The 24,314-nt window shown below is 40.3% G+C and overlaps 1 protein-coding gene across 1 annotated transcript in view; it reads right to left on the bottom strand.

Moving 5' to 3' along the window:
• Positions 1 to 24,314, bottom strand: part of LOC149225397 (protein MICRORCHIDIA 5-like) — a 165,056-nt gene that overhangs the window by 105,328 nt on the left and 35,414 nt on the right. Inside the window, exons 3-5 of the mRNA XM_089377083.1 lie at positions 16,524 to 16,616; positions 16,197 to 16,251; positions 15,950 to 16,061 (exon numbers count right to left, since the gene is read on the bottom strand). Of these exons, the coding sequence (XP_089233209.1) occupies positions 15,950 to 16,061; positions 16,197 to 16,251; positions 16,524 to 16,616 (260 nt within the window). The remainder of the gene's footprint in view (positions 1 to 15,949; positions 16,062 to 16,196; positions 16,252 to 16,523; positions 16,617 to 24,314) is intronic.

Genomic DNA, 24,314 nt, shown 5'->3' with positions numbered 1-24,314 from the left:
GAGACTCTAGGAGATCGAACTTTTTGGAGGGCTAGCTTGTCGGGAAATTGATGCCCTAGGTACCCCAACTTGGCTAGACCTAGAAGGAGGTGAAAGAATATGATTTGAGGTGACCACCCTTGGTAGATCAGTGCCTTAATCTTTCATAGAATGGAGTTTATGATGATATGCGTAGGATTTCTTAGTTCCCAGTCAAGGAAACCTCAAGATCACTTCACTAGCTTTTTAGGTCAAGAAGAAGACCCCTTGCAACTTTTATACTTCGAAGTGCAAAGGAAATGGCTTATCAAGGTCAATTCTTTGATAGAATTACCACTAGGAGATTTCACTCATATTACATGGCCCATACATTGAGAGATGCTATAATAGAGACAAATTCCACAATTTCAAGTAGTAAATGCATGCAACAATTATCCTTGTAACAACGAAAATCCCAGTCCAACATATATGACAAAAGTAAACAAGAATAACATTAAAAAGCATGTACTTACATGTAACAGAGTATATCCAACCATTCACAATTGATAAGAAAGAAGTTCCAAGAGAAGATAGACCAATATCCACACATCAAAATTCATCCATAAAAGCTCCAATTCATCCTCCAAAAAAAGTGCGAAATTCTCTAAAGAAGAGAGAGATCCAATCCAAAGTGATGATGAGCAAATGAGTTCATCTCACTTTTATTTATACACAAATTAAGAATTCGAATTAGCCTCATTGGCCTACATAAGCCCCAAAATAAAATAATGTTCTAATAATTCAAATTTTGGTTACAAGCCCACCAAACTAGCTCATAAATGAAAAAGTAAGGCTCTCAAGAAGTCAAATAATAATCTATGCATGTCGTAAGGCCCTCTAAGAGGCCTAATGAGGTCCATGGGTGCCACAATGAAGAGTAGGACCCTCAAAAGTAGTGGACAAGCGGTTGGCCCCTGTAATAACCTATGATGCTCCAAATGATATGTGGGGGCACACAAGTGTTCTCATGGGTCTCCAAACAAATCGAAGATGCGTGTAGATCACCTACCAGGGCTAGGATGATGGTGTAGGTGATGCCACATCATCGTGCAAGTCCTGGATCATCTGCCAAGTGTATGGTGTAGATTTGGTGTCAGTTGGGCATGATGGATCAGGTGCATCCTCCTCGTCCAATAAGTGAACCACGAGAAATATCTGAATGGTTGTGGGGATCCATGGAGTGCAATCTGCTATTGTGGAGGCCCATGGATCTCGATGCTCACCCTACATGTGCTAATGTAGCCCTTTGGAGGATTAGGACTCTGTATAGGGAAACCAAACCCAAGATGGAAACCATTTGCGATCCTGCATAAGATCCAATGTGTCCCCTAGCCTTCCAAGACAACAAATCATTAGAGAAATCGAGTAAATGAGCTTACATAATCATGGACCATAGGTGAGGACTGTTGAAAACACTGGGGGGTGAATCAGTATTCCTTTCAATTAGTATTATTATTAATATTTCAGAGCATTAGTTAATCTTCAATTATTATCAATGTTTGTACAATGATAGCAGTAAACAAAAGGAACACAAATGCACACAGTTTTTAAGGTGGAAACCCCCTCCGGGACAAAAACCACCTAAACGCTTTTCTAATAATTCTTTAATCTTCAACTCCAATTGAAAAGAAAGCTCCAACTTCCTAGAATCTAGAAAATCATTCTTCTCCAACTCCCACTGGATGGATGCTCCAATGCCCAAGATTCTTCAGTAGTCAACTGAACGGATGCCCCAACACCCAATGAGCTACAATTCACCCTAGCACCACCCTACCACCCTGAAGTTTTCACAGGCTTGAACCTGTTGGTGACTTCATGCACCAACCTAGCACCACCCTACCACCCTATAGAAGAATAAAAGAAGAATGGACTCCTGTACCAGGGAAAATGGTCCACTTTACAATGATATAGAATGATGTAGAAGAAGAAGACACACTAGACCATAACCCCAACTATGACACAACCACCTAATGATGATCCTAGACCTCCCGACACTGCCTCTTCAACTCTTGGCAGATAGACACTTGTACAACTTTTACAATGACTCTGTACAATGATACTTTTACAATGACTGTATGCAGTGCTGCCCACTTGAAGACTTCATGTGGTGAACTTCTTGCTGTTGTTCTGCACCTTGATTGTTGCTCTTGTCATGCTACCCTTTCTCACTCTTCAGAACATTAGATTATGCATTGAGTCTTCTCTTGATGAATATATAATACCTGCAAAAAGTCTTCAAGGAAATACCCATGACATGATAATAGAAAAACTTACCTCATCCTGCAGAGCATATGTCAATGCTAAACAAAAACAACAAATTAGAATACAAAGAACCTAATGCAATTAAGAGATGAACATGCATATACAGAAGATACTTACCTGGAGCTTACCTCTGCTGCATCATTTTGCTGCACCTTGCTCTTTGCTTCCCTAGAAAGTCTGGTCCTTTGCACCCCTTGACAACACTTGATCTAGTTTTTTTCTTGCCTTCTAGGAGCACGATATTGAATCTGATGTATCTCTGTGATTTCAGATCCCCAATATGTGATCTTCAATCTTGTAGTAGCCCTCTGAGTCTTCTTTCCAATGCCACAGGTCTGACCCGATTTGGATTCTTCAAGGCAAAGTTATGCCCAATCTCTCACAATGGCCTAATTATGGACTAGTTCAGTAGAGAAAACTTGTACAGCGTGCCACATGTCACTGTTTCCTCCTTCGGCTCTGAAATTGATACACAGAAAACTAAAGTCCGTGCTCTATCCACCACTTTTTACAGAATTCCAAACCGCTTCGCAAAGAGAGAGTTATGACGATTTTCCCAAGGTCACGTCTTTGAGATGAAATTCGAGAGCCTGCAAAAACCCCAACTTCCACAGATCATATCTCCGAAAATATAGCGAACCAAGATCTGAAGTTCAGTCACGACGTTCATTAGGATTTCAACACAAATGGGTTTAATTTCAACATCTAAGACCTCACAGAAATAAAGTTATAACGAAAATGCCACGATCACTACTTTTGGAGGATATATGAGATTTTTTTTATAGAGTTGAGAGGGGCTTCTATAGAGAATGTTGGAGGGATTTTAGGAGCTTAAAAAATTATTAATTATTGACTATTCAATGACCAAAATCAATGATAAATGCCATGCCACAACCCCATGGGGTTTTAGCCCTCTAATTGGGGTTACTAACTTCAATCTTGAATAACTTACAAACCGTGAGGAATTATGAGGAGAGCTATATACCGATAGAAATATATTTTTGAGTAGAGTATTCCTATAATGGTTATCAAACAAGAACCATGAATGTTGATGCCCAGTGTGCCATGGAAGTTCAGGGTCATCCTTGGTGCTGCTTGGGTTGACATCAATAACAACCTCGGATCATCTTTAGATCAATCGGGACTTCATAATGGCATGCCCTTCCATAATGGGCTTCGGGATGTGCCAATGTCTCCTAAACTCCAAATGGGGTTAACCAATAATCCTATTAAGTGGTTTCTACTTCTAAAGAGGATAATATAGTCAAGATACATCCTTCAAAAGGTGGTGGCATGTGACAAATAGATGAATGATGTAAGTAATGAAAAGGGGTAGCCCTGGGTCACATGCTGGAGTACAAGGGTAGCTCATAAGAGGGAAGCCCACACTTGGGTTTATAATGTGTAGGAGGGAGCAATTGTGGTATATGAGGTGTCCCGGCCTTGATTTTTCCACCCTTACTTTTATGTCTTTTGCCTTTTTATGATTTTCTTTGATTAACTACTCAGGTCTCAAGGGGTTAGAGCATGATATATAAGATATAGCAGTGAATGCCCCCTTTTAAGGTGGGGTGGTTCACCGCCCACCAGGGGTTGGGACAATCATGGGTTCCTATATGATGAAGAAGGCTCATAGAACCTGTTGGAACCAGGGTGATGGCCATGATGATGGGGTAGAACTCATGTATTGGTTTTTGCCCACATGTTAAATGTACTTGTCCCGGCCATCTTTTGCATTTTGTGGTGCATTTTTCCTATTGAATGTGGCCATATATGCTTTTATCTTTCTTTTCAACTGCATCAACCTCCGAGCTTCATTCCAGGCCATGACCCAAGGTGTGGGCAAGGGGAAGGGGCAAGCTAACCCTGTGTGGACCCAATGGAGGAATGTGGACTCAGGCGGGAGAAATGATGAATGAGGTAATAATGAATGGAAAGAGGGTAATATAAGTGGATAAGGGAGCGGGACCATGCAACCAAAATTGGGGTTTCCCATGAAATATCATCCCTAGAGCCAAATGGTTAGTGAAAGTGATCCCATGGGACTAGAATCCAAGGTTAATACCTAAAAGGGGTCTAGGGGACAAGAGCACAAACCTAGCCCATTCTTTACGCCGAATTTCCCCATTAATCCATGCCTAGAAGTGTCAATGATAAGCAAACTATAATACTCAATTTTCAAATGACAAGGCATACCTTTAGGTTTGGGAGGCCCACCTTCAAACATACGATCATGGCAAATGGGCGAAGGACCACATGGCTACCTTAGGTGGTGACGAAATGGCGCAATGAGCTAGCTGGTGGCTGCAAGGGGTTGTTGGCTGCCCGCTGAGGACCATCTTGGAGAAAAAAAATTCACAAAATGATGGGTAATAGTGGGTAATATCTCCTAGTGATATTACCCACAAAATGGTGGGTAATGGTGACTTTATATGGTGCATGTGTTTCTAATGTTTTTGTGGCGACATGTTTATGTATTACAGATTCTCAATTCTCGCATGTTGCCTTGAAGATTAAGCACACGTACCCATGTGGATCCAAATGTTATGTGCTCATGCACATGGCAGGGAACGTGGATCCCATTGCCCAATGGACATGGACACTAAGAATTTTTTTCAAAAGATCAGAAGTCTAGCAGGGCATCCATGCCCCTTTCTCTCTTCTATCTCTCTATTTCTCTCAAATTATGTACCCTTGCGGGGAAATTGTAATAAATGAACGTTAGCATGATGAAGTTTTGTAACAAAATTAGGCGATTTGGGATCCAGTTACTAAGTGACTCCACTCTAGAGTGTTTTTATCACTCAACCAATTATTTTCGCTCTTCAACGACAAATAACTAGTCGATTTTTTTGACTCGCATACCTCCAAAGCTAGAGTGTGGCTTAATAACTTGGCCTTGGGTTGGTCCTAATGTCTAGGGTCGATACATATTACCATGCTAGGTCATATCTAGAGTCTCGTGGAATTTGACTAGGTTTTTCTAGGATTTTTTAATTAATTAAAATTTCCTGCAGGATGGGATTTTTAATTAATTTCCTATGTAATGTTGTAAATAAGTGGCTCTAGGACATGTTGGTGGCATGTAAGAGCTAAACATTCATGCTCAAAATGCCAATATTATCCTAAGACCCACTTTGGGGGTCAAAAATATGGTTATCAGAACCAGACTAGAAATGGTGGAACTGACCGGTCTGACTAGTTAGGGGACCAAACCGGTCTGGTTCGAGGTTAGGAACCAGAAATGGCCGGTTTGGCACTGAACTGGCATTTCTTCACCAAACCAACCGATTTTGTATTGAACTAACCAGTTTCATATAAGTTGATCAGAGATGTTTGAAATGAATTTTTTTTAAGAAAAAACAGGAATTTTTTAGTGGGGCAACCTAATATTCAAGCCTATGGCCCTACTATTGCTATGAATTCATGGTAATGTTAAAGTCTTTAAGTAAAAGTGGCATTCTCCCTTATCTTTCATTTTCATCCTTTTACTTAAATTTTTGACATTACCATGAAATGACTCGGGATGTTTGAGAGTGGTTCCAACCTCATTGATTTCATATGAAGAAAGTAGAATTTTAAATCTCACTCAAATTCCAACAGACTTAATGGTTTTTCAAGATTTCAAGATTGGGGGGATTGCAATTTTTCCATCAAATTTGGTGATGTATGAGGGTATGGAACAAGTATTTGATCAAGAGCACCAAACCCTTTATATACCTTGATGTTAGTGGCATTGGTTGTCGAACTCCTCTATCACGATCCTACTAAAAATGTACCCATCACTCAAACAAAATCTTGACTCGACATGCTACATTTTTTCTATCTTATTTTAATGCTAAGAGGGTAATATTGACAACAAAAATCCCAATATAGGTAGTGATTTTGATGATAGGTAGACATTTGTTGTAGCATAATTTTTTTGGCATGCTAGAGGCCATCGAGAGCATGTTTGTTGATGTATTTTCAGTTCAAAGATAGATTGCACGCGATGCTATTTTGGTCATGTGCACCCTTACATGCTATATAAATGAGAACCTTTGCTTATTTGTGCATAAATGATTTGGATTCATATGGATGCACATGAATATATATGTTTTTCTTTAAAATTTGAATATTTTGTGTTTTCGGTCGACTAGTTTCTTGGTCTTGTTTTTTAACCTCTTTTGGTCTGGTTTCAACCGGTTCCTGGTTCAGATGGTTTTCCGGTTTGATAACCAGTTCGGTTTTGATAAAATTGGTCAAAAAATGATTATATCCCCTTGAAAATCCACTTTCTATAATAAAAGTGGCAGAAAAGACAAGAAATCCAAAAGAAAATAATTGGACACATGTTAATTATGTTTTCCAAGTCAAAGGGGGCAAGGAAAATGACATGGAAATTAATGTGCATTTCAAGGATGTTTTGGCAGCCACATAAGAAGGCCAAATTTCATTTCCATCCGGAGGGATGTCTTGTCGCTCAAATTGTACATAGGAATGCGACAACGCTCAGGGCGGGTGTTTTCACTCTGATCCCTGCCCTCTACGTTTATGTTGTCTCCTAAATGCAGGCTAAGGGGGGTAATCCCTATGGATAAGATGATGAATGACTTGTTGGGAACCAAAAAGTCAAGGAGACACAACTGAATGACCTAGCAGCTTGGTTAAAATTAAGAAGCAACTATGATTATTAAGCACGATTTGATTAGATTCCTTAAGATTATAAGTTAAAGAACAGTGCCTTTAAAATTAATTACTTGCACAATGCGAATTGAAATTCCAAGTTACCGAATGAACAATTCCTACGATATGCAAACTCTATCATAAATGAAATGCGGGACCTAAATCTATGTGAGATGCAAGCTCTTAGTAAATTTTAGTTAGATACCCTATCTAAGTGGTGTGATATTTTATCTATTGCAGCTACTGGAAATTATTCTTCTAACTCAAAAATTAATTATGAAGTTTATTTGCTACAACAAATAACGAATAAAATCACAACTACAATTTTCACAATAAAAATACTAGAAACTAAGATATTCTAGCACACACAAAATAATTTTGACACAATTATTTTTGGACAATTGTCCCCGGAAAAACCCAACTTGGGAAAACCGGTGCATCAGATGAGGGTTTTATTATCAATATTCAACAGTAATTCTGAGTAAAATAATTTAGATGCCCAACTAGCAATCTAATATGAGGAAAATCTTGGCAAAAATATCGTGAGAATTTTCTCTCACCCAATAACTATTTTTTTCCTCTGAAATCACTTCCCCAGCCTATGCGCTGAGCTCCCTGCATCACCCTCTGCGCAGAGCTTACACTGGCCCTCTAGAGATATCAGCCTTCCTCCCTTTGCCTCTTCCGAGAACTAGAAATCTTCCTCTCGGAATGCTACTGCACTCCTCTTCCACCTGCTACTCACCCTCTGACTCTATCTTCTCTGTTGAGCCGTTGCTTTTGAGAAAATCGAACTGCCTAGGCAACTGAGTATTTGCACTGGATGATTTCTCCATCACCACATCGACTTCCTCTTATAATCCTCTGTTGTAGCACCAATTGTGAAAATTTCTGAATCTACACATTAGAAATCCTACTGCAATCACTAGTTTATCATCTTCGACTTGTTATTACATTCAACAAGGTATTTAATTTATAAACAACGATGAAAAACACTACTGCAGCCTACACTGACATACAGATCATAAACTGAAATAGATATGAGACAAAGGGACACTATTATTTTTGGACAAACGTTCCCGGAAAAACCCAATGCAGGAAAACCGGTGCAACAGCTCTAAGGGTTTTCTATTATTAAGCAGTAGTTCTAAATACAACTCTAGATGCCCTCTCGGCTATCTAGTTACAGAGATAAAATATACTGGCAGAAACCTAAGTGAGATTACCTCACTTCACATAGCAAAATCCCTCTAATCCGGCAACTCGACTGACTATCCCCGGCTACAACTGCGCTGCCCCTTCGCAGTGGTTGTGTGGGCCCGCGTGCATCACTCTGAGACACTGCGTCAACTCTTCCTAGAGCTCTGACATCAACCTTCTTGGTTGATCCTGCTGCAACCCGACTGAATTCAGACTTTTGCAGGAGGGCAACTCTTCCCCTACACTGGCACTGCGTCAAGTAGTGCGTGGGCCCTCCTGGACCAACATCAGCCTCCCTTGGTCTGCGTTGCCTCCTCTGGTGTATCTTTGCCTCTCTTTGTTGAGTATTCAAGGGTCCCAGCGAAGATCCTCCAACACCAACTATCCCTGCTCCTCTGCTGCAACTCAAATCACTTGATCGATTTTCCCAGCAAACCACACCCCAAAAAAATCGAACTGACTAATCAATATGGTGTATCTCCAACTGGCCCTCAAGCTTCCTCTTATACTTTTCCTGTTGATGAATCAACGACTGAGATTAAGTCCCTAATCAATGGCTAAGATTAAAACAGACTTGATCCTCGCCTCGTAGAAGCTTCTAACCCATATTTTTATTAATACCCATTAATATTTTTATTTTCCTAAGTTTCAACTTAGGAACCCCATTAAAAATATTAATTATTTTAATAACTCCTCATTCGGGTGGAATTTCTCCAAACGATTCTGGGGCTTGGAGATCTCATGTGTTCTAGCCCCTCCACAAAATTTCGAAGCTAGAGCACATCCAATGCTACCCAAAATCAACACTCCCTCTTAGCGAGGAACGTACTCTAGCAATACTTCCCGATAGAAGCATCACACTGATCTACTACATCGGTCCTCTGTGTTGTTGATGCTTGGGTTGCTACCCTTCATCCACTGTATTGTTGCCCAAGACACTGCCACTGTCACTGCTACATCTATACTACATCTCCCTTTCAAAATGCTGCATCACCTTGCCCATAGCACTGCCACTGCTAACTATTGCACTACAACTCAGTTGCTGAGAAGTAAGCAACTGAATAAGGCACCCAAAGCTGACATGCTAGTCAGACTAGATGCCTCGTGATGTTGAAGCTAACTTTGCTACTAATTTGTGCTGACCCTCTGTTGCTACTGCGTTGCTGCAATTTGATATGTGCTTCCCGCACTGTTGCAACCTCCATTGCATTGCTTCAAACTCTTGCACTCTAGCTCTGCCACTGTTGCTCCATCATCCCTCGCACCAACTGACTTTTGTCAATCTGCTACTGTCATTAAGGGCTCCCGTAGCCGTATGTGATCCAAGATTTTGGGCACCTCATGGATCCTACCCCTCTTGTAGTCCTCCCGACTACAGCTCGATATCGCCCCACCTCTTCTCCAGAGGTGCATGAGCACTCATGGCACAATCCTCGGCATCATCCTCCTTATCAGCTTTCGTTGGAGCAGTGTTCAAGTCAGACTTCTCTTCCTTTCCCTGCTTCCAAGGGCACTGAGTGGTGAAATGTCCCAGTTCCCCACACCTAAAGCATCTGACTTTGGTTATATCCTTTTTCTTCATTTTCTACTACCCTGGTTGTCCCGCTGATGCAAGAGTTGCATCCTCTTCCTCCTCCGTCTTGGTTTTGACTCCTTAGCCGCTACTCCCTGCCTTGGTCAGCCTCTTGATCTCTTCCTGTCGAGGAGCTGCCCACATCTCCTCCCAACTAGGGAGAGTAGCTCTGCCCAGGATACTCTGGACAAATGTCTCCCAGTCTTCAGTGGCTGCATTTAGGGCAGTCCTAACCATGAACTCAGGATCTGGTGTAGACCCCATAGAAGTCAGCAAGTCTCGAATCCATTGTAACCTAAGGAGGAAGGAATTTATCTTTTCTCCCTTTTGCATTTGATACTATCGCAGCTGATTCTCCAATAGAATCTTCCGTTGAACATAAGTCCCCTAGTATAAGGAGGTCAGTGTCTCCCACATCTCCCTTGTTCTTTCCTTCTCAGCAATGTGTGGGACCACATGATCTTTGACCCCGTCTAGAATCATGCATTTAGCCTCCGCCTGGGCCTCCTTGTACTTCTTCAGCAAATTAGCTTGGACCAGTACAGCCACCACTTTCAAGGCATAACCCTTGATGTGATTCTTGTCCAAGATTTCCAGGATCTCGGCCTTCTAGATGACAAAGTTGGATGCTCCATCCAATCTGTCATGATCCCTCAGTCCATTGACTGCCATCTTTGCTCAACAAATATAGGATTGGTTCTCTTCTCCCTCTCCTGTTGTTAATCCAGCAAGACTCGGATCTGGATTTCTTAGATGCTAGAATCATTTAAGGAACAAGCTCCTCTAGACTCCCTCTGAGTCCTTATTTCCTTCACGGAAATCCTCTAGCCAAATGTCGAATCACTCCTCTCCAACCCTCCTTTGCTGTTGCAACCCAGATTTAGATTTCTTTGGCTAGAAATCTATCAAGGCAGTGACTCCCTCTACCTCGGCTTTGTCTCCACAGACACTGTTCTGCACCAACAGCAATAGCGTCCCACCAGCTCCACTGATCGAATCTGCTCTGCTCCTCCAGCCTCGACAACTGACTGATTTGAGCCTCTTAGGCTTTGCGCTGGCCCAGAGAGATGACACAGTCACTGCATGAGCTCCTCTCGGGTACTACATCACCCTCTACAAGCTCGAAATGTTGACGCAGGCACTGCATGAGCCTTTGCGCCACTCCTTCAGTTGCTTCTTTGCCTCTGAAACAATGCTGTCACTAGGGACAACTGCTTCTCTGCAGCAAATTCATTGGATCTCTCGGTTGATGTCTTCAGTGTCCTATGATCTGTAACGCTCTGATACCATGTGAAAATTTCTGAATCTACACATCATAAATCCTACTGCAATGACTGGTTTATCATCTCTTACTTGTTATTACATTCAACGAGTTATTTAATTTATAAACAGCGATGAAAAAGACTACTGCAGCCTACACTGACATACAGATCATAAACTGAAATAGATATGAGACAAACACAGAAGGGACATTGTTATTTTTGGAAAAATATCCCTCGAAAAACCGGTGCAGCAGCTCTGAGGGTTTTCTATTATTAAGCAGTAGTTCTGAATACAACTTTGGATGCCCTCTCGGCTATCCAATTACAGAGATAAAATATATTGGCAGAAACCTAAGTCAGATTATCTCACTTCACCCGACAAAATCCCTCTGATCTAGCAACTGGACTGACTATCCTCGGCTACAACTGTGCGGCCCCTTCGCAGTAACTACGTGGAGCACTCTAAGACACTACATCAGCTCTGTGATGCCTCCTCTACCTCCTAGAGCTCTGAATGTCTATACCGGGATATAGAACCTCTCCGGGTAGCCAGGTAGCTATCAAAGTTGGGTAGCTTTAGTTAAGTCGTTCATAAATACGTTCATCAGTGCTAGTTTAATTTAGTGAAAGTTGCCCTAAAGCAGTTACGTTAAGCAGTTATGTTAGAGTCGCCCTATAATGCCCTATAGCCCTATAGCAAAATAGTTGGTATAGCTATCGCCCTATAAAAAGATATTACGCCCTATAAGCAGTTATGTTAGTTGCCCTAGCTAGTTACGTTAGTCACCCCTAAATAGGCTATTTATGCTCTATAAACCGCTGGTTTTTCATTCCTATGGTGTTACCGTGAAGAAACGGCAACCTTCTCCACTGATCCTGCTGCTCCCCGGCTGAATTCGGACCTCTGCAGGAGGGCAACTCTTCCCCTGCGCTAGCACTGCGTCAAGTAATGTGTGGACCCTCCTGGCCCAACGTCAGCCTCCCTTGGTTTGCGTTGCCTCCTCTGGTGTATCTTTGCCTCTCTCTGTTGAGTATTCAGGGGTCTCGGAGAAGATCCTCCAACCTCAACTATCCCTGCCCCTCTCTGCAACTCAGATCACTTGATCGATTTTCTCAGCAAACCACGCCCTAGAAAAATCAAACTGACTAATCAATATGGTGTATCTCCAACTGGCCCTCAAGCCTCCTCCTATACTTTTCCTGTTGATGAATCAACAGCGGAGATTAAGTCCCTAATCAACGGCTAAGATTAAAACAGACTTGATCCTCACTTCTTAGAAGCTTCTCACCCATATTTTTATTAATACCCATTAATATTTTTATTTACCTAAGTTTAGACTTAAGAACCCCATTAAAAATATTAATTATTTTAATAACTCCTCATCCGGGTGGAATTTCTCCAAACGATTTCTGGGGCTTGGAGACTTCATGTGTTCTAGCCCCTCCACAAATTTTCGAAGCTAGAGCAGATCTGATACTACCCAAAATCAACACCAACGACCAAGATTAAAACTTAATCAATGGTTAGGATCATCTCTGGGTCGATCCATGTGAGTTTTTAGATGATTCTCACCTTATATCAATTAATTCTGATTAATCAACCATATTCCCTAAGTTTAGACTTAGAAAATATTTAAAATTTGGTTAATAATCTAATTGAGACACTTCTAGGAAGACTTTCAAGAAACAATTTTTGGCTTTTGGAGATCTCAAGTATTCTAGCCTCTCCACAAAATTTCCAGGCTAGAACACATCTGATCTCATGTATTCTAGCCTCTCCACAAAAACTAACAAGTGAATCCTTTTTCTCAATTCTTTTGGAACTAGTCTCAAACACAAGTTGTAGAGAGAAGCCCAAAGGAAGGAGGCTATGGCCTCATTAACAATACCTCCTATGGGGTTCTAACCACCTAGGTGCCTCCATTGCTACAAGGGATTGCCCGCAAGAGAACTGCAAGGCCACCTATCTTAACTGCGAATGAGGGACTAGAGTCCTCAAATTGTATGAAGAAGGTGATCCTATCTTCTTACAACCAAGGCTATGCTTGGAGGTGATTTTTCGAGATGCATTTCTAACCTAGAATGATGATGCGAGATATGAGTGATTGCTTCAATGTGATTATACAAAGGTGATAAGTACTTTAAAAAAATTAGATTAATTGAAATCAAAGATGCTTATCAACACAAGATGACAAGAGCAATTTAAATGAAGCACTTGGAGAGCAATTTGAAAGACTATCTCAATGAAGCAAGATAAACAAATCCAATGAAATGAAATTAGCAATTCCAATTATCCAAGATGCTTACTAGATTCTTCTTGTAAGATATTCTTTAGAGCACAGTAATGAGAGCAATATATCCTTGCTTTACTTGGCAATTAGAGACAATATCCTCTCATTACCTACGTTATGAACCAATTAGATACAAGAGAAAGATGCACCTTCCCTTGAACACAATTAATGATAAGCACAAGGAAATATGAGATTGCTAGCTATGATTCTTAACAAAACTAATGCAATTACCAAAATGATATGTCAAGAATGCAAAGATGGAAATGCAAGGATGCAAATGGTTGGTATGCAAAAGAAAGTAGCTAAGATATGCTATGAAAAATGCAACTCAAATGTCAATGCAAATTTTGCAATGATAAGAGATGCAATGGAATACTATTATCAAGACACCAATGTAACTTAAGATATTAACTATATCACTGTCATAAATCAACCCACAAATTGCACAATATCAGTCCCACAATCTACTTAGATACAATCACAATTCCAATGACAAAACTTTAAATGATTAAGGAGTGACTTTTGGGCTTATAAAGCTCATTAGAATTAAGTCCTAAACAATTATTTCAAATCTGATCAGACTTCTTTCACAATGATATCAATTCAATAAAACAGTGATAAATTTACTCTTTGTTTAGTGAATCACTTTTAGGCTCTTTAGATGTCATGTCCCTTCTCAAAGACATTAGTCACCGGGTGCAGCGACACATTTTTGGCACAATTTTGATTTAGGAGGAGGACCCCACCCTTAGACTTAGGAACTATGGTGCAATTTCAACTTTATTTAGGAGTTAGTAGAATGTCGGGGCCATCCACATGGGGAATTCAAACTTGGCCATCGATGTGCTTGGAGGAAAATCGAATGGGTGGATGGAGGGGCCCACATGAGGCTATGGAGGCCCTAGGTAATAAAAGGAGGATCAACTCTCATTTTCGATGATCTTCTACATTTGCAAACGAACACTCACTTGTACGCTTTGCTGCTTAGCAAGTCTACCGGTTGTTTAGCCACGAATTTCTCACGCGAGAGATTCAACTTCTACTTCGGGGGACCATCTGTGCCCGCCCTAGGGAGGTTGTTCTAACAGGTGTTTCAGGGAGTCAGGGACAGCAACACACTTCAGCCATCAACGTAGAGAGGGAACTGCGTATTCTTAGGAAGCGAGAAAACACGCTGGAGGAGTTGGAAGTCAGCAAGGGGATTCATTGCTTGCTAGGAGATCCGGGAGTTGAGGAGGTAGTATAGAGAAGACATTTTTGCTGGAGTTTGCAGCCAGCTAGACCAGCATAACAATCAGTCAAATTCCTGGAAAAAGGGACTACGCAAAGGCCATCCAGCAGCAAATTCATGGGACTTGGGGAGTAGTTGGTCTTGGCCAAGAGCCATCTGGGGAGCTTGGAGTTGAATAGCACAGGTAAAACAAACATTTTGGAGGAGTTTGCAAAGGGATTTGCAGGCTGTTTCCTGCAAGTCGAAATTGGCAGTGGACGCTGGGGAGAGGCTCTAAGGAGGTCGAAAATCCAAAGTCAAAACCAACTAAATTCCCTTCTGGGTTTTGCTAGGTTTTGTACAAGGAGTCTGGGGCTAAAAGAACACAATTTTCTAGGCAGTTTTTGAGCACCTTCCAGCTAGTTGAAGTTCAGCAGGGCAACAGTTTACTAGGGCAGCGCAGTGCAAAGTGGTGCAGCAAGTGGGCAGCCTTTAACACAGCTATTTTCCCACCTGGGGTTGGTCTTGCTTGTTCATTGGGACAAACCCAAGTGCCCCATTCCATTTCATATTGTATCTACCCTGCAGATTTTTAATAATATGGCTCAGCAGTTCCTTATTGGCAGCATTTTCATGGATGTTTGATGTGTGTTCAATTTTTATATGCTGCTGCACAGTTTATTTGCTTAATATCACTTACATTCCTACTTAGGAACATTACATTAGATTAGACTTAGGATATTTTCTAGATGATTATGTGCCACCACTTACGTCACTTATGCCACTGTTGTTAGCACTTCAAATCTGATGCAAATTTTGACAGTAAAAAGGGCGGGATAATAGATGCAAATCCTTATATGCCAAGTTTGGGGACACCCAAGAGAGAAGTCACTCCAACAATGCCTGCATTCACAAATGATTATCTTGAAACACAAGGAGCAGACCTTTTAGATCACTGCAACCACAGATTGTTAGCCCAAACATGTGCAAATAATGGATCAGACTTGTTGAAAACTAGCTAACAAGACTAGGGCATAGAGTTTTGATGTCTTTGTGAAAATTCCTTAAAATGCAACAACTAGAAATAATTCTTTTAACTAATAAATTAACTATTCAGTTTATTTTATTTATGGCAAAATAACAAATTACTCACACTGCAATTTCTTCACAATAAAAATTATGTTGCGGAAATGAAAATGATGGAAACTGTGAAATGCTAGCACACACACATAATATGACATGTTGACATGATATGACCTTTAAACAAAAATTGCAACAATGCATGGGTGCAGTTATTGGATTTGCATATCACTTGTGAACAAGTCCTGCACTCTTCACATGAGAGGCAAGTAAATAACATTCTAGTTCATTCGCTATTCCAACTTACAATTTTCTCCATGTTGGAATGAACCTTCTTCAATAAAATTGTTCTCCTAAAATTTATACTGTGATATTTTATGCTACTTACCAGTAGTCAGCAGTCATTTGTTTAAGTCTCGCTTCTAACCGAAGTAGTATAGCTGTTCTTTCAAAATCCTGTTTGTCATGTGCAGGCTCTATAAAGTTTGCTTCAAGAACACCTGTTAAGCATTTTTTACGATTAACAACCAGCCAAACTTGGTAGAATGAATAATAGGTTAATCATTCTACCTAGCATATAAGCTGTATGTGTAACAGTTAATGGTGCACAAAATGCAACTACGTTGAAAAAATACCTACAACACCCCTTCCTCTGCTATCTGTATTACTTGGCCAGATTTTCCAAAAGGGCTGCATGGTAACAACAACCAGTGGAATCAAAAGTGTAAAGAGGAAATGTCAAGTTGTAATAAGACATTAGAAAATATCTTGTGAAGCTGTCATACATTTTGTGTCAATACAGCTATATTTTATTCATGATAACAGAGGCTGGAATGCTATTTAAGAACACCTTGTGGAGCAACCAAAAAAAAATTTGTATTCGTACATCACTTTTTTATTTCTAAAAATTGTATTCGTACATCACTTTTTTATTTCTATCTATGCAAAAATCATTGACACACCATGATCAAGCGATTTTTGTGATACACGTTGAATCCTTGAATATTAATAGAAGGTGCTTCTGGTGCAAATCCTATAGTTGTTGCCACAGACACCTGAATACATGGGAGACACTTCATAAGAAATTTTCATTGCAATATACTGAATGGAGGAAATAGAAGATTAGAAAAAAATCTCTCTAAGACACTAATAAGTATCAGGAGGAAACAATTTCTGAAAGAGACAATAAAAGTTCAATTCATCCGCAAGCAAAACAAGTCATATGAAAGAGATTCTTGAGAAAATTCGTATATTCCCTTCCTATCCACAATTTACAATTTCCTTACAAAGATGGATGCTTTTCTTCTGTCATTTTTTTCCTTCCTATATTACTTTATATTGCTACATGCTGTGACACATTTCTAGATACATTAGATAACTAAGGTGGGGTAGAAGTGTTGTTTCACAGGTCTTTACTTATCAGAATTGGGGTTAATCCATAGCTTAGATCTGAAAAAACCACACAACTTTTGTGTAAAGAACTGCAGTTGTTGGTTGGTTATACCTATGAGGAAAAATAAACGAATTCCTTCTGAGGGTGTTCAAGAGTTTGATAAACCTGTGGAAGAAAAACAATATTAATAGAGTTTAAACACAAGAAATAACAATGACGCGCACACACAAAGTACACAAAGATTTACCCTGGAAAGCCTTAAGTAGGAAAACCAGCCTAACTGAGAGGCGCTCCTTTCTCTATCTCCTTGTAATAACTTCATTGTTTATTTGGTATTCAATAGCATCCAAAACACTAATCTGCTAACCTGGGTTATATTATAATCCTGGTTACTTAACCAGAATTAGTTTACAACGAACTGCAAAATTTGGACGTATTTGTTTCAGACAATATGAAGCATTTAAACTTATTCCAATCTTCAAGGTTCATTGATCACTAGGAATCTGGATTATGTTGCCAGAGGCATTCTCAGTTTAAAAGAAGAAGCTTCTGAAGTAAAACAAAACCTTAGTAACATTCATTTGAAGGTAGATTTGTTAGCACATACCCCTAAGACCATAGATGATGTGAAGACTAAGTTGATCACATAGAAGTTATTTCTCAAATTCTAGATGATATGAAGGACATTATGGATTTAATTCTGTCAAGACGTAGCAATGAAGTCACAAGATTTTCCTTCTTTTGTATATGGGTCTTGAATTGCATGGACCTTGTTGTCGCTCAAATTGTACACAGAATTGCGACAACGCTCAGGGCAGGGGTTGTCACTCTGATCCTTGCCCTCTCCGTTTAAGTTGTCTCCTAAATGCAGGCTAACGGGGGTAGTCCCTACGGATGAGATGATGAGAAACTTGTTGGGAACCAACAAGTCTAGAAGACACAACTGAATGACCTAGCAACTTGGGTTAAAATTAAATGGCATGTGAGGTTATTAAGCACAATTGGATTAGATTCTTCAAGATTATGAATGAGAGACCAGTGCCTTTGAATTAATAACTTGCACAATATAGATTAATATTCTGAAATACCGGATGAACAGTTGTTGCGGGATGCAAATTCTATCCTAAAAGAAGTGTAGGACCTAGATCTAATGCGTGATGCAGGATCTTGGTTAATTTTAATTAGATGCCCTAACTAGATGAATCCTTCTTCTCAATTCTTTTGGAACTAGTCTCGAACGCAAGTTGTAGAGAGAAACCCAAAGGAAGGAGGCTAATGCCTCATTAACGATACCTCCCATGAAGTTCTAACCACCTAGGTGCCTTCATTCATGTTGTCGTCCGAATTGTACAGGCACCGCGACAACCGCTCAGGGCAGGGGCTGGCACTCTGATCCCCGCCCACTCCGTTCTAACTATCTCCCAACAGCAGGCTATGGGGGTAGTCCCTATGGAATGAGGTGAAGGAAAACAAGTTGGGAATCAACTTGTTTGGGAGACACGGAATAGTGGTCTAGCTACTTGGTTAAATCTAGCAAGATTTATGATTAAATTAGATTTTAAATATGAGACCTGTGCCTTATGGAGTCACAACTCTTGCTTAATTGTGAATTAATGCCAAGTAACCAGATGGACACCCGCTGCGTAAATGATTGACTAACCTATATGATGTGAAAATCCTAGGATCTATGTGTGATGTAATGATCTTGGTTATTTTTAATTATATGCCTAGTCTAAGTTAAACTTTTCCCTTAACTGTTTTGAGAAACAATCTTCAAAGTGGGTTGTGAAATGGAAGCCAACGGGAAGCAGGCAGTGACCTGATTAACGATACCTCCCCCTGTGTTCCACTCACCCAGTGATTCCGACGCTGCAGAGACTGTGGCTCTGACGATTGCAAGGTCACTATGTTAACTACTAAGAAGAGTAGAATCCCTCAAGCTAATTGGAAAAGGGTTGCCCTAGGAGTCTATCAACCAAGCTTATGCTTGGAGGTAAATTATTAACGCAAATTAAGTCCTAGGATGCTTATGCAAGATAGATTGAGTTAAGTCTTTTTAAGTTAATATTGTTTATTTTATTTAAGTACTTAGTGTAAATTACCTTATAGCAAAAGTACTTAACAATGAATAGATAACAATCTTAAGACAAGATAGGTGCATAAAGACACAAGTTCCAGTGTTCAACAATATTCCACAAGGTGCTTAACTAATGAAACTTAAGATGCGAAGTGCTTAAGATAGACAACCAAGATATTAAAGCCTCTTAAGATTATGATCTCTAACTTAGAGCAGTTATCCAATGATTTCTTAACAATGCCTTAATCTATCACCGCAACACAATACCCTCATATAAACCGAGGGTTGGCTTCTAGGGCAAAAAACCCTAAATTAACATAACTTCTACCATCAGATCTTTGTTGATTTCTCGTAGCATCGGATGTGCTCTATGTCTCAAAATTTGTAGAGAGGCTTAGACACATGCATTCTCCAATACCCATAAATTGTTTTGGGAAATTCCACCCAGAAACAATTTTATTAAAATAATTAATTATTTTTAATGGGACCGTAAGTCTAAACTTAGAAAATTAAAATAATTAATGGGTATTAATCTAAATTGTGGGTGTAACTTCTAGAAGAAGATGAGGATCAAGCCAAAATGATCTAAGCCATTGATTAGAAGTTAATCTGGGTTGTTGGTTGTCCAATAGAAAGATATAAGAAGAGGTTTGAGGGGCACTTGGAGAACACATCGAGGAGAGTTCAGAAGATCAAATTTCTGAAGCAGAGCAGCTGCCGGAGAAAAATTTGAAGTGAGCTTTTGCAGTGAGGGGCAGCGATAGTTCCGGTTGGAGATTTCCCATGATCCAGGAATATTCAGCAGAGTTGGCAGCACAAAGCCAGAAGAGACTGACGCCAAGCCACGTAGAGTGCAGAAGCTTTGAAGGAGTCTGAAATTTGTTGGAGGGTTCAATTTTTGTAGCTGGAAGCCAATGCGTGAGATCGGGAGAGCAGAAGTCAAAATCTCAAAGGCAAATTGATCAGCCGGGAAGAGTGACGCAGATCCTAGACAATGTGACGCTGAGCTAACGCAAACATTGCGCAGAGGTAGCCAGGGGCTGTTCATTCAAGGGCTGGATCAGCCAAGACTTCCAGTGATAGTGTGAGGTAATCTCACAAATCTCTCTGTCAATGATATTCTCTGTAACTAGATTGCCAGGAAGGCATCTAGAGATTGTATTCATAAATTACTACTGGATAATAATAAAACCCTCAAAGTTGTTGCACTGATTTTCTCGCATTGGGTTTTTCCGGGGACATTTGTCCAAAAACAACGGTGTAATGTGTGTTGTTTTTCTTTCCTATTCAGTTTCTTGTTTCCGCTTATAAATTAATTGGTGAAGATTGTAGTGTATTAGTTTCGGTGTTTACTGTAGGAAACAGTAAATAATTTGTTCAGTAATTAACAAATATAAGGAACTTAATCATTCATCGCAGTAGAAATTTGGGTCTTCCAAATTTTCACATGGTATCAGAGTTGCAAGTGAAACAAGAGAGCAGTGTCGGAAGAGCCCAGAGCTAAAGGAAGAAGGGAGTTTGAAATCACTATAGAAGCAGCAATTCGAATCCCCTGAGGGTTTGCATAGTCAGGCCAGGAGGGCAAGATTTTCGTGGTAAATCTCTCTTTGAGTGAGTCAACAGAGAGGTCGGATTTCCAGATCGAGATTTTTCAACGGCAGAAGGAGCAGCGCAGTAGAAGCTTCAATGAAAAAGGATTTCTGGTGGGACGCAGTTTTTGCAGGCAATTGCTGGGCAAAAAGACATCAGAGGGATTAGAGAGACACGGGTGAGGGAATTCTTCCTCAGAGGACTTCCAACCAAGGAGTCTGAATTCTCACTCGCTGAGGAGTAGCGAAGAGGGGCAGAGCTACAAGCTCCAGCATGGAGTGTGTAGGCCAATCTAGTGCTGCACAGAGGAGAGATGAGGCTATTCGACTTTTTCGATTGGCAGAGATGGAAGCCAGTGGACTGAGAGATCAGGATAGGTTGGATGGGGCATCCAACTATGTGATTTGGAAAGCAATGATTTCATGTCATCTAGATGAACATTTTCTCAAAGTCTACGTCGACATTGTGGTAGTTGAGCCCGCGGATCTAGATCCGCTCAAGAAGTACAAGAGAGTGTTGATTTTTGGTAGCATCGGATGTGCTCTAGCCTTGAAATTTGGAGGAGAGGCTAAGGCACATGAGATCTCCAAGACCCAGAAATCGTTTTGAGAAATTCCGCCCGGATGAGGAGTTATTAAAATAATTAATATTTTTAGTGGGTTCCTAAGTCTAAACTTAGGAAAATAAAAATATTAATGGGTATTAATAAAGATAAGGGTGAGAAGCTTCTAAAAGAAGAGGATCAAGTCTGTTTTAATCTTAGTCGTTGATTAAAGACTTAATCTCAGTTGTTGATTCATCAACCATAAAAGTATAAGAGAAGACTTGAGGATCGTTTGGAGACACACCAACAGATACTCAATATCTCAAGGAAAATCGATTCTCAAGTAAAGGAGATCGATTTCAGAGGGAGAGTTACAGGGTGGAGGAAGAGGATGGCATCAGCAGCACGCGGTGACTGAGGACGAGGTGACACAGGGACAGTGGGAGACAACACAGAGAGAGACGCAATCCAGAGGAGAGACATAGCGCTCACGCACGCTGACGCAGAGCCATGTTGAGCCATGTTGAGCCACGCTGAGCCACGCAGAAGTGATGCAGGAGTGGGATCAGGGTTTCCAAAGTGTCAGAAAGTCTCAAAGGGAAAGCCTCAGGTGTTTTCCTTCAGTTTCTTTGTAAAATCATTTCTTGTAAAAGCAATTGTAGATGAAGATTAATAGAGCCCTCATCTGCTGCATCGGTTTTCCCACATTGGGTTTTTTCGGGGACAATTGTCCAAAAACAACTATGTCAGTGTGATTGGTTCTTGTGCATGTATTTTTTCTCTGGGTAATTGTGTGATAACTGCAGTAGAATTTATTTTAATATTTATTGAAGGGATTTCGTAAATAACTTATTGTGAATAATAAGTAGGTGAAATAAATCAGTTGTTGCAGTAGAATTTCAGTTTAGAAACTTTCACATGTTATCAGAGCGGAGATCCGGCAACAAGAGAGGAAAATCGACTATCGTTCATGAGCATGATGCAAAGGCATCCACTCAAGGGGACTCGCACAGATTTCCAGAAGAATGGACAAGGGACATGAATTACAATTATTCTATGTTATAGCTTCCAAATTGGAAGAAGAAGTGGCTTGCTTTGCAAGCTATGCCTCCTCTGAGGTTTGGTATATATACAGTGGAGCTTCCTGGCATATGAAAGGAATCCGAGAATGTTTTTCAGATTATCAGGAAGAAAGAATGAATTTTCAGATCACCTTGGGAAATAAGGCAAAGTGTACTCCAGTAGGAAAAGGTACTGTAGTATTTCAAACCGAAGTAGGGGAGCGGCTTCGAGCAACCAATGTGCTGCGTGTGCCAGGATTGGGGATGAACATACTCTCCGTATCTCAACATCAAAACAAGGGCTATGACGTTTTCTTCATTAAGGAGAAAGTATATGTCAAACACCCGAGTTGGAAAAAGAAGGCCTGTTGACCCCTACTGGTCAACTACCCATGCAGTGCACCCCGTTTTTCTTGACAGAAAGAAGCAGCACCTGATCAGCATGTCCGTGCCATCCTGCCATCATCAGCAGCTTGATCATTTTTTTTGTAAACCCAGTCTGCATGTATGAATTGTAAATAATCTAAGCAGATCAAAGTCATGTATGTAAAGTTGCCTAGGTGGACCTAACTTTCTAATGATGATCTGCGTCCCGGGAGGTTTTTTGTCTCACCGATCCATGGATCGGCAGAGTTTTCCTTCAAACCTGACCCCAAAGCCGGGATGGATTTCGTCATCAGAACTTTAGGAGAGTCTTATATGTTAATCTGCTAGATTATAGTTGTGTCGCAGAACTGGGTGTTCTATGAGGGTCTGTATTAAGTGGGTTCATCCCTTTGGATGTAAATTGTAAAAATCATGATGAAATGTGTCCTGAGGGTTGAAAAATGTTGTAAATCCCCTCATGAGTCCTAAGTCCTAGGTCCTAGGTGATGTTTCCAACGGCTTAGTTTGATGATCCATCTTAAAATGAATTAAAAAATTAAAAAAATGAATAAAAATAAAAAAATAATAAAAAATTAAAAAATGAAGCAAAAGCCCTAACTAATAAAATAATAATATTTTAAATCGACGGATGAGATCAAGAGATATCTTGATCCTCATCAACGGTCGAGATCTGTTCTACATGGATCACCCAAAACTAGCCGTTGGGATCATTTCCTTTATATAGGGTCTTAGGGGGTCATTTCAGATCATCTGATCTGTGAGTCTGTACTGAAAAGCTCTCTTGTAATCTGATTTTCTGGTTAATAAAAAGACTTTGGGGTTCAAATCGTGTTGGTGTTACTCTCTGGAATTGCTGTGAGATCTTTAATTTTCTGCATATTTCAGTCCTTCAGCCGTTAATCATATTTTGTTTTTAGAGTAGTGTGAGCACAGGTATCTTGTTCACCTGCTAGGGTTTCTGAAATAATGGCAGGTATCTCCATTATTTCCTGAGATCTAGCAGCTTTCTCTCTCTCTTTGCTGATGGTTGCTTGAGATGTGCAGGGAAACTTTTTAGTGAAGGATATTTGTGGGCGTTTGGGGAAGTTCTGGGCTGAACCAGCCGACTCCCACAGGCTTTTCTGTGCTGAGCCCAGCTAATTGTTCCCTGGGTTAATCATTAAGAGTTTCTTTTCTGTTTTACATTGAGAGATTTTCTTTCTGTTCACAGTGAAGTTCAAAATTTCTGATAATCTGAAAAATTTCTGTATTTATGGCTAACTCTGGCTGTTAAGGGGCCAAGTCTGTACATTAATCGAATAGCTGTTCTAGGGTTTCGATTTTTGCTCTATGCAGTTTTCATTAGGGTTTTGTATTTTTGTGCTTTCGCTACAGGGTTTTCATCAGGAGTAAATTTTTTTTTTAGAAGGAAATCAGGGCTGCCCAGATCATAGCACTCCTCTGGTTAAAATCATGGTCATCTTTCACTGCTTTCTCCCCACCATTGCATGACAGTCTTCAGAAAGTTAACTCAAATCCGCTGAGTTGTGGACATAAATACGCAGCAGTTTTCAAAACCCTGAAGCAGCATGACCATCTGCGTGCTGGATTAGCATATGCTTCTACGTAAATCTTAATTACTATTGCTGCCGTCAATCTGCAAGCCCGCAGCCTCTCCATCGACCTGCATCACCATCGACTGAGACATTCGCTGGTTTTAAG

This window comes from Pinus tabuliformis, chromosome J, assembly GCF_031772625.1.
Source record: "Pinus tabuliformis cultivar Carrire ecotype Pingquan chromosome J, CPIR1, whole genome shotgun sequence".
Taxonomy (NCBI): Eukaryota; Viridiplantae; Streptophyta; class Pinopsida; order Pinales; family Pinaceae; genus Pinus; species Pinus tabuliformis.
The sequence above is the reverse complement of the archived record's forward strand: the minus strand, read 5'-3'. Positions and strand labels throughout refer to the sequence as shown.